Source organism: Sinocyclocheilus grahami, unplaced genomic scaffold (genome assembly GCF_001515645.1).
Source record: "Sinocyclocheilus grahami isolate Dianchi unplaced genomic scaffold, SAMN03320097.WGS_v1.1 scaffold858.1, whole genome shotgun sequence".
NCBI classification, from domain to species: domain Eukaryota; kingdom Metazoa; phylum Chordata; class Actinopteri; order Cypriniformes; family Cyprinidae; genus Sinocyclocheilus; species Sinocyclocheilus grahami.
Genome location: NW_015506037.1, coordinates 402,448 through 413,633, shown reverse-complemented (window position 1 = coordinate 413,633; position 11,186 = coordinate 402,448). Strand labels below are relative to the sequence as shown.

General features: G+C 40.3%; 1 protein-coding gene across 1 annotated transcript; it reads left to right on the top strand.

The window, feature by feature from the left end:
• Positions 1-438: 438 nt before the first annotated feature.
• Positions 439-7,320, top strand: rpf2 (ribosome production factor 2 homolog). Its single transcript, XM_016247946.1, has 10 exons — positions 439-539; positions 1,679-1,811; positions 1,903-1,940; positions 2,024-2,063; positions 3,006-3,087; positions 3,164-3,240; positions 3,321-3,420; positions 4,316-4,418; positions 4,492-4,636; positions 6,993-7,320. The coding sequence occupies exons 1-10, from the start codon at positions 517-519 to the stop codon at positions 7,173-7,175; spliced, it is 924 nt and encodes a 307-aa protein (XP_016103432.1). The 5' UTR covers positions 439-516; the 3' UTR covers positions 7,176-7,320.
• The last annotated feature ends 3,866 nt before the right edge of the window (positions 7,321-11,186 follow it).

Genomic DNA, 11,186 nt, shown 5'->3' with positions numbered 1-11,186 from the left:
AATAAAGCACCAGTGTTGCACAGCTAGACTATATAATCGGATTGTGTGTTTGTATATTTAGTTATTTTTGGCCTATTCATGTCATTTCATTTGTTTTATTGCGTCCTGGTGTGCTCTACAGAGGCATAGCAGAACATATGAATAAACTATCATTATTCGAAATAGCTATTTTTCAATATTTTTTCTTATGCTTTAAAGAATGATTCGCAAACGCGCTCGTCTTGTTCTCAGGAGGATATGAAGGTATTCCAGCGATTTTTGGAATGAGTAATTTAAACAACGTTTCGGGAAATGGCTTTAGTTTTCACTCCTTTATTAACGCATTTCCTATTAAAATAGGTTATTTTTAACTGAAAAAGGAAAAAAGTCGTGTCGTGTCGTTTTTTGTGATGTAAAGAAAACCGTGTAGCGACTCTTATTATGAAAGTTCCGGGCTCCACCGGAAGCGGAAGTAGTTTCGCCGGCTTCACTGTGTGCAGGTGCACGTGTTCGCATCGCTGAGGACAGGCTTGCACGATGGCGCATCGGGACGGGATCGTGTAAGTAAAGTTCTCAGTACTTACACCTGACCAACAGGTAACCGGTAGCTTAGTGCGCTGTTTCCTCAGCGGGCGAGCACTGGAGCAGGGTCAGAGATGCGCCGCTGCTTCAGGCTCTTCACAGAATACTGTGCTCGGCTTCAGGACACGCCACACACGTGCTACCGCTGCACGATTTCATGTTCCTTCTGCTCTCCAAGCCTGCATCTGATCTGAAGTACTGCTGAAGAGGGACATTTAGAGTTCTTTTTACTGTTAAAACAGCTGTGTTCTGTGTGAATCTCTGTTAAACTGTGCTGTATTTCTGTGATGCGCAGCTGTATTTTCAGCATCATTCCTCCAGTCTTCAGTGTCACATGATCTTCAGAAATCAGCTGAGTATAATTTTTCAGGATTCTTTGATGAATAGAAAGTTCAGAAGAACAGCATTTATCTGAAATAGAAATATTTTGTAACATTAGAAATGCCTTTATCATCACTTTTGATCAATTTAAAACATCCTTGCTAGATAAGTGTTCATTTCTATTATTTCTCAAAAAACAAATATTGTACTGACTGCAAGCTTCTGAATGCTAGAGGAGTGTATAATGTTACAGAAGCTTTTTATTTCAGATAAATGCTGATCTTTGGATCTTTCTGTTCATCAAAGAATCCTGAAAAAAACTACTCGGCTGTTTTCAATATTGATAATCAGCAGAATGTTTCTTGAGCAGCAGATCAGCATATTATACTGATTTCTGAAGATCATGTGAGACTGAAGACTGGAGGAATGATGCTGAAAATACAGCTGCGCATCACAGACATACATTACAGTTTAACAGATATTCACACAGAACACAGCTGCTTTACATAGTAAAAAAACCTCTAAATGTCACTCTTTTTGCAGTACTTCAGATCAAATGCAGGCTTGGAGAGCAGAAGAGACTTCTGTACAAACATGATCAATCTCGCTGTTGAAAAGCTTTGAGTGCTCGTGTAGAAAGATGAAGCTGAGCTGGGCTCTCTAATAAAGTGAAATGAAGCGTATGTTGAAGAAAGCCGTATGAAGGAAGTCATTGTTAAAGTGTAAGAGTGCAGTGAGTGTCCAGAAAGCATCAGCAGAAGTCGCTGTAAGCGTGTGTGTGTGTGTCGTTCCTCAGGAAGGCGAAGACGAGGCGCTCCAAGCGCTTCCTGCAGAGCCGCCAGCCCAAGCTGACAGAGGACCAGAAGAGCAGCATGATCATCAGAGGAGGCAACACCAGCCAGACGGTGTCTCAGGCGCTCAAGGACGTGGTGAGACGCCGCTGCACAGCATCCCGTGCTCCCTCATTCACTGCTTGTGTGTTTCCTCATCTGTCTCTGTGTGTGTGTGTGTCGTTCTCAGTATGCGCTGAAGAAACCCAACGCCGTGCTCTACAAGAGGTGAGTGTGCAGCGTGATGGTGATGGTGATGATGATGATGATGATGATGGTGATGGTGATTGTGATGGTGATTGTGTTGTCAGGAAGAACATGGTGCGGCCGTTCGACGACTCCACAGCGCTGGTGAGCTCATGATTCACCACTCTGCCCCAGGGCTGTGCGATAGATATATCGTCTGCGGTAACATCATGATTGTTTTTAACGATGTGTGATTTAACATCGAGTATATCACAAAAACGAACAAAAAATATCAAGAGACTTACGTTTTAGACACTATATTGCCTGTTTTTGCTGTAATTCACCAAGAAAAAATCATTCCCCACAGCCACAGCGCTGTTTTGTGTCTCTGAGCAACATGACGGTGTTTCGTTCCTGAATGAATCACTCGTTTAAATGATTCGGTTCAATCGCAACGACTCGCTTATCGCGTTTAATTCCACGTTTAAAGTATCTTTTCTTTTTTTATCATTTCAAATATCCGTATTACGGAAGAGGATTAGGGCCAAGCAATAATACAAAAATAAAACCATCTTGAGATTAAAGTCATTCAATTTCGAGAAAAAAGTCTAAATACATTTTTTAGAATATACTCATTCAGTTTCGAGACTGTCCCTCTGAGCTGCATTAAACAGTGAGTAAACACATCTAAATGCTTCTTCAGATGCAGCTTCTGTGTTTCCTCTGCATTGCACATGAATTCTGATACTGATATCATCTGTTTGGTAGCAGCACAAATGTCTTTTATTCTAATTGACTGATTAAATGTAAGAATTCGACTCAAAAGATGAAGCACACTTTTAGAAAAAAAAGCTTTATGAAGGTAAAAATCAATTAGAACTTACTGGAACAGATTAACTTCCGTCACTGCTGTGAAGTGACCAGCACAGAATATGAAGGATATCAAACACTGTAGGAGGCCGTTTAAGAGACCAGCACAACAACACACTCGTCTAATTATCGTCATCGATAATATTTTTGTCCATATTGCACAGCCCTACTCTGAGCGTAACGGAGCCTCATATGAGATCCTCAGCGTCTAACAGTCGTCTGTTTGCTCTCCGTCAGGAATTCTTCTCCAAGAAGTCGGACTGCTCCTTGTTTCTGTTCGGCTCGCACAACAAGAAGAGGCCCAACAACCTGATATTCGGTGCGTGAGAGCGCTCAGAGGTCAGAGGTCAGTGTTAGAGGAAGAGCTTGTGTTGACGCTTGTCTGCTGCTCACAGGACGCATGTTTGACTTCCACGTGCTGGACATGTTCGAGCTGGGCATCGAGAGGTTCGTGTCTCTGAGAGACGTGAAGGTACGCCGCAGAGATGACTCCTGAGCGTGGGTATGTGTGTGTGAGACGCGTCTGACCTGAGCTCCTGTGTGTGTGTGTAGACGGACACGTGTCCCGAGGGCACCAAACCGCTGCTGGTGTTCGCCGGGGAGCTGTTCGAGACGGACCGGGAGCATCAGCGCTTGAGGAGCCTGCTGACAGGTGCTCACTAGTGTCTCTTCTGCTGCTAAGGGTTTTTTTTGTTTTTCTGTTTTGGTTGACTTTTTTAAAAAGTTTGTTTTATGAAGTGAGGCCAGATTTATTCTCTGATTTTTTTTTTATCGAAGATAACCTTTAATATCCTATTAATGTTATGTTTTTTTCTCTTTTCTCAACATAAATATATCTGTGGTAGCTGGCATGGTGCTAAATTATAAACAGATTATTTTTAAAGAAGTGAATTGTTACGTTTTTTCCCCCCATCCAAGATAAACCAAAAAAAACCCTGAATATAATTTTTATTTGATATGTGTGTGTGTATATATATATATTATATAAGAAAAGTATATAAACATGTAATACTTTCAAAAACAGACAATTGTACATTTTTACCCTGATTTACAGAAAAAATATTGTAACTAGTTTATTTATCAGAAAATCCTGCCAGGCGTATTTAGATCAAGAATGATTAGATGACAGTAAAAGAATACTTTATAATCACAGTGAGGCCTTAAAAAATGAATTAATAGTCAGTTTATCCTATCCTTGAAACCACTAGGTGTTACATATTTTAATCATTAAATATAATCTAATTTAATATGATCATTTTTTTCATTTATTTTAATAAGTAAAAGTCAGAATAAGCATGTTGTTTTGCTTTTACATAAATATATGTGCTACACTGAATAACGATGGAACATTGTGACATTTTATTTAAAACAAAGTGTCGATTTTTCATGACTATAAACAGTTTATTTTTAGTTCCTTTGGTCTTATATCATGCATGTCATGTCTCTCGACCAATCAGATTCAGCAGCTCTGCGGCCGCATGAGTGTGTGCGTGAGGGTGAGCGAGCGTGAGCACACAGGACTGAGCGTCTCTCTCTCTCTCTCTCAGATTTCTTCTGTGGGCCGCGGGTGTCTGCGGTGCGTCTGGCTGGACTCGAGCACGTGCTTCACTTCACAGCGCTGGAGGGCAAGATCTACATGCGCAGCTACAAGTAAGAGTCCATCCGTCCGTCAGACGGCTGCATTGCTCCTGTTGCTCTCCTGACGCTCTGCTTGTGTTCACAGAGTGCTGCTGAAGAAGTCCGGCTGTCGCACGCCCCGGATCCAGCTGCAGGACATGGGCCCTTCCTTTGACTTCGTCATGAGGAGAAACCACATGGCCTCAGACGACCTGTACAAAACCGCACACAGACAGCCCAGAGGAGTGAAGGTAGCACACACACACATATCCTTGTTCATGCTACTTTGTGGGGTCCTTTAGTTGGACAACATCTTAAAAATAATAGTAAATAATGTTTTATAGAATGTTAATTAAGGATGTAACGATGCACCCCGAGCCAGTTGAAAATTAATTCTACATATATCACATTGTCCAACTATAAATATTTCAGTGAAATAAATGAGTACCTCACTTTCAGCATTATAATTATTTCACCCGCGCTGGACAGAGACTGAGACGGTGCCGCTGCATGTCGTGCCAAACCTCTCACAGCAGCGTCATCAGCTTGAGATCGGCCTTTTTAAAGATCGCCGATCAATCATCCCAAAGCGATTATCGGCCGATAGTGATCGGTAGCCCATCAATCGGAGCACTCCTAGTTTACAGCAGTAACCAGGGAAATACTGTATCCTTGCTGTTTATAAGTGCAGCTGCTTTGTTTACAGTGGTAACCAGGGAAACGCTGCATCGCTGCTGTTCATGAGCGCCACCTGCTGTCAGAGAGTGCATCTGCGTCTCAGTCAGAGCTTCTGCGGTTTCCTTCAGACATGCTTTATGTAGAACAGTTTCACAGTGCTAGAGTCAGACCACTCTGAACTTGCTTCAGATTTCAAATGATTCAATCTAATTGAGATTAAACACTGCTCATGCTGCATGTATGGAGCGTCTTTGTTTGGATGGTGATTAAAATGCAGGGGCAGATTTATTTATTTGTTTTTTCGGATGCGTTTTAAAATTTCAATTTAGTTTGGTTTTGACAAATTAAAAATTTCAATTTCACAAAGAAATGTGCAGCATTTTGTCCAAGCAACAATAAAAGCACACCTATTCATTTTTAATTTCTCTTAAACCACATTTTGTTAAAAAAAAGTGATGTGAAGTTGAATGAATCGTTATATCCCTCATGTTAAATCTCACTATAGTGTGGTCCTAACCTTCATTATCCCTAAACCTACCCGTCACAGAAACATAACTGAGATTTAACATTCTTATGTATATATACAGTGGGTACGGAAAGTATTCAGACCCCCTTAAATTTTTCACTCTTTGTTATATTGCAGCCATTTGCTAAAATCATTTAAGTTATTTTTTTTTCCTCATTAATGTACACACAGCACCCCATATTGACAGAAAAACACAGAATTGTTGACATTTTTGCAGATTTATTAAAAAAGAAAAACTGAAATATCACATGGTCCTAAGTATTCAGACCCTTTGCTGTGACACTCATATATTTAACTCAGGGGCTGTCCATTTCTTCTGATCAGCCTTGAGATGGTTCTACACCTTCTCTCTCTCTCTCTCTCACACACACACTCACACACACACACACAGAAAGTGGATGAATGGCTCTAATATTTAAGCTGTGCTGATGTCTTCTGTTTTCACGTACAGCTCATACAAAATTGTTTCAGAAATGAAAACAAAATCATAACATAAAGGCATCCTAAGTAAACACAAAATACAGTTTTGAAGTGAAGCAAGACCGTTCTCTCAAACTGAAATGTATTTGCAGCTGTAGTGACTAATCACTCGTATGCAGTTCAGTTAATCAACTCTTCAGCTGAACTTTATCAGCTACGAATATAAGCACGATGCCATGCAATTCACAATACTGATTTAAGCAATGAGGCTTTTTAAATACTATTTATCACATTTTTTAAAAAGTTTATTTTCTCAATGTTTTCAACAAAATATTGAAGACCAATTATAAATGAAAAGGGGTTATTTTATTATTTCTCAGTCAAAATGCTGCACATTTCTTTGTGAAATTGACATGCATCAAATAACAAGTGCAATTTTAAAACAAATCCCAAATAAATACAGATACAGGAAATCTCTTCATACAAGCTAAGGCTTGGCCTGTGCTCTCTCCATTTAAACTCCGAGGCAGCCGCTGCAGACATGATGTAAACTAGACTACATTTCAAAATGTGAAGCAAAAACTGAGTGCGCTGAATGTAGGTTTGTGAAATGATGCTAGAAGACACCTCTGCATGCAGGAGAGAAACAGCAGGTGGGCTAAATGAGAGGCAGATTCTCTGACAGACAGACAGCAGGTGGCGCTGATGACATGTCCATGCTTTTTGACAAAACGAAAAAGATGCCATTTTCTCATTTTTCTGCTTTTAGTGTTAAACTAAAAAAAGGAATGTGTGACGTTCAGGGTCCCTCACCTCAGAGCTGTTCTTCTGTCAGGTTAATGATCCTGATGTTCTCGAACAGACCTGAGCGCTTTAGATTGAGATCAGACATCATCAGGATCAGTGAGTAGAGACAGAAAACTCCTCTGGTCCTGATGTCGGTGCGGATCCGTGATCCTCGTGTGCTTCTGTTTCACTCGCAGCCCAAGAAGAAGAAGAACATTTCCCACGATGCTTTCGGCACCAGACTGGGCCGCTTGCACATGCAGAAGCAGGACCTGGACAAACTGCAGACGCGCAAGATGAAGGGCCTGAGGAAGAGGAGGGGAGAGCAGACGGCAGAGACGGCGGCGGCGGCGGCCAAAGCCCCGCGGACGGACGAGTGACACCGCAGATGACTGGAGAGCAGAGAGAGAGAGAGAGACGCTTCCACTGAATTCAGTCCTTGCTTTTCCCGCAAGCTTAATATTCTGACCGAATGAAATTTCATTGGGATTTTCCTACAAAATAATAAAATGCATTTAATTCATATTCTAAGCTTGGCATCTCTGTTTTGTTTTTAGACCGAACTAGTTAGACTAGTTGGACCTGGGAAGCATTTACTGTTTATTTGACTGACAGCTCGAGGTCTCCGCAGGAAAATAAATCTGCTTATGTTAGTTTACGCACTGAGAAACAGAACTGAGCGTGTACGCTGAGTGGTGCTGATGAGAGTAATGTCGTCAGACTCCTCAGTACTGGACGCTGCTCCACAGTAACAGTGACTGGAAGTCAGGATCAAATGCTGTATAAAACAATCATTCTGTTGAGGACCAGTGTGCAGGCTTTGTTTGCAGTATAAATGAATGAATGTATTTTATTTTATTTTTAAACAGAGGCGTCTTTAATTTTCCATTCCAGAGAATTCTCAAAATCATGTCTGACTTACAAAATTATGTTTTCAGCTTTAGTTCAGTTTGCTCATCAAGGATGCATTTATTTGATCAAAAATACAGAAAAAAAATGTAATATTGCAAAATGTTATTACAATGTAAAATAATGGTTTCTATTTTAATATCCTTTAAAATATAATTTATTTCTGTGATGCAGCGCTGAATTTATATCATCATTACTCCAGTATAAAGCATCACATGGTCTTCAGAAATCATTCTAATATGCTGATTTATTATTAGAATGATCAAGTTTTGATAATAAACATATTTTTTTGGAAACCAATACTTTTTTCAGGATTCTTTGATGAATCAAAAGTTTAAAAGAACAGCATTTATTCAAAATATAAATCTTTGCTATCAATTTGCTTAACAATTTAACACATGCTCGCTGAATAAAAGTTTTAATTTCTTTCAAAAAAAGAAAGAATAAAAATGTACCGACCCCAAACTTTTGAGCGGTAGTGTATATTGTTAGAAAAGATTTCTATTTTAAATAAATGCTGTTCTTTTTAACTTTTTATTCATCAAAGAATCCTGAAAAAAAATGTATCACAGGTTACAAAGAAACATGAAGCAGCAACCGTCTCCAGCGCTTATAATAAATCAGCATATTATACTGATTTCTGAAGATCATGTGACACTGAAGACTGGAGTAATGATGCTGAAAATACAGCTGCGCATCACAGAAATACATTACAGTTTAACACATATTCACTTAGAAAAACATTACCGTATTTCACATCATAATATTTCACAATATTATATTTTTTCCTGTAGTTTTGATCAAATAAATGCAGCCTTGACGAGCAAAAGAAACTTCTTTAAAAACATTAAAAATAGTTTTGATCCCAAACTTTTGACCGGTAGTGTGTGTGTATATATATATATATATATATATATATAAATATTTAAACAGTTTAAAAAAATAGGAGTGCAAGTGAGCTTCAGTAAAAATAAAATATAAATGAATTGTACAAAACTGAATAAAATAGAGCATAAACAAAATAAACATACAAATGTGTGTAAATGACTAGAAATGCATGCCTTTCTGTTAGTTTTTGAGGCCTGATGCTCACAAATGTGTTGCATTAGACTTTGGATGATGGGTGTCTTGTTCTTAGTTGGTTACATTTGTTGCACAGTGCGTGCAGTCTGAAATAAGAGGACGAACAGTGAGTACAGAACAAAACTTTTTAATCTCTTACATGCAGCCGCATTCACATGTTACCAGTCTCTTGCAGTGGTACCCTAAATTAGTGTTGCGCATATCCAGTGCTTATGTGAATATTACATCTCCTTTCTTTTGAAAGAACAAACAACAACACAAAAAACAAGTCACTGCACACACATATATATATATATATATATATATATACATACACACACACACACACACACACACAGAGGATGCTGCATTTCAACACATCTGACACTTAAGGTACTATGCAACAATATTTAGGAACAAAGTGTCCGTTCTTCTCAGGCAGCCCATACCAGATGTTATATTCCGTTCTCTCATAGGAGCAGTGATCTGCCGTCACCCCAGATGACTTACAAATCACAAATCAAGAATGATGTGGAATGTATTGTATGGGCTGGATCTGTCTCTCTTTTGAATGCTGTGCTGGTACTGCAGCCTGTAGCTGAAGCATCGACGAGGCATTGCTGCTTTGCTCTTCAGCTATTTTCCACAAAATCAAGAATGATGTGGAATGTATTGTATGGGCTGGATCTGTCTGTCTTTTGAATGCTGTGCTGGTACTGCAGCCTGTAGCTGAAGCATCGACGAGGCATTGCTGCTTTGCTCTTCAGCTATTTTCCACGGGCTCCTCTTTTGAGCTGAGAAGGTGACGATGGTTTCTGCGATACACCTGACAGTCAGGTGTGAGCATGATAGGATGTTTCTGTATTGGCAGGTTTAACAACAACAGCATGCTCTTGTATGGGAACGAGTTGTTCTGTGTGAAGGATCAAACAAAGCAATTAGCCATAGCACAAAAATACAACTGAACTAATTTCAGGTACAAAAATGCAAATCAAAAATGTAAAAACACTGCTTAGTTTTCTTTTTATATAAATAAAATATAGATTAATCATTATAGTTACGAAAGATATTCTGTCAAGATCAGTGAATGATTTTCTTTTATTCTTTGATTAACATTAATGACAGGCAGCACGTTTATTAGGCTGCTGTCTCTTTAACATCAAACGCTGGCATGTGTTTTGGTTTGGAAATCATTTAAAATCACATTAAAATGCAAATGCAGGAATCGTTAAGTAGAAGCAAAATGCACGTGTCTTATCGAATACCCAGTTTTTGGAAATTTAGACCAGTTCTCGATCCTACTTGTTAGTTGTTGGCAGTATGGATAGCAGTCTGCGACTCATGAGAAGCTGTGCAGGCGACTTGAAGTTGTCAACAGGTGTATTCCTATACTCGATTCTGCAATCTGCACAGTCTTCTCAGCCAAACCGTTGCTCTGGGGGTAATGGGGGCTAGTGGTGGTGTGCGAAAAACCCCATGTCTTTGCAAAGTCTTCAAACTCCTTGCCTCGATATTGTGGACCATTGTCGGAGACAAATTTCTCTGGGATGCCATGTCTCGCGAGAATGAGTTTGCTGATGACAGCGGCAGCCGTGGTGGTGCTGAGTTTGTCCAGTTCAAAGAAGCGGCTATAGTAGTCAACTGTAGCCATGTATTCTTCGTGGTTCCAGGTAAAGAGGACGGAAGATATCACCTGCCTTGGTCTGGTTGGGATTTCGTGAGGAATCAGGGGCTCCTTGGTGTCAATGAGACACTGAGTCAATACACATTGACACTTGGTCAATGAGAGTTCGCCTCTTGGGGTTTCAGAAATCGCTGATGTCTGCGGGGCATTTGCTGTGCAGGCGACTTGAAGTTGTCAACAGGTGTATTCCTATACTCGATTCTGCAATCTGCACAGTCTTCTCAGCCAAACCGTTGCTCTGGGGGTAATGGGGGCTAGTGGTGGTGTGCGAAAAACCCCATGTCTTTGCAAAGTCTTCAAACTCCTTGCCTCGATATTGTGGACCATTGTCGGAGACAAATTTCTCTGGGATGCCATGTCTCGCGAGAATGAGTTTGCTGATGACAGCGGCAGCCGTGGTGGTGCTGAGTTTGTCCAGTTCAAAGAAGCGGCTATAGTAGTCAACTGTAGCCATGTATTCTTCGTGGTTCCAGGTAAAGAGGACGGAAGCTATCACCTGCCTTGGTCTGGTTGGGATTTCGTGAGGAATCAGGGGCTCCTTGGTGTCAATGAGATACTGAGTCAATACACATTGACACTTGGTCAATGAGAGTTCGCCTCTTGGGGTTTCAGAAATCGCTGATGTCTGCGGGGCATTTCTTCCTCTCTCCAGGCCATCCATCCAGAACCACCTGTCTGAGCTGGATGAGCTGGCTGTCTGATTCAGTCTCGGCACGGATCTGTTGTCACTGACTGG

Bases quoted from the DNA above. Each gene is read 5' to 3' on its own strand.
- rpf2 (XM_016247946.1), top strand. From the start codon at position 517: ATGGCGCATCGGGACGGGATCGT. The intron at 3,088-3,163 runs GTGCGTGAGAGC...TGCTGCTCACAG, and splicing joins GCCCAACAACCTGATATTCG to GACGCATGTTTGACTTCCAC. The intron at 4,637-6,992 runs GTAGCACACACA...TTTCACTCGCAG, and splicing joins GACAGCCCAGAGGAGTGAAG to CCCAAGAAGAAGAAGAACAT.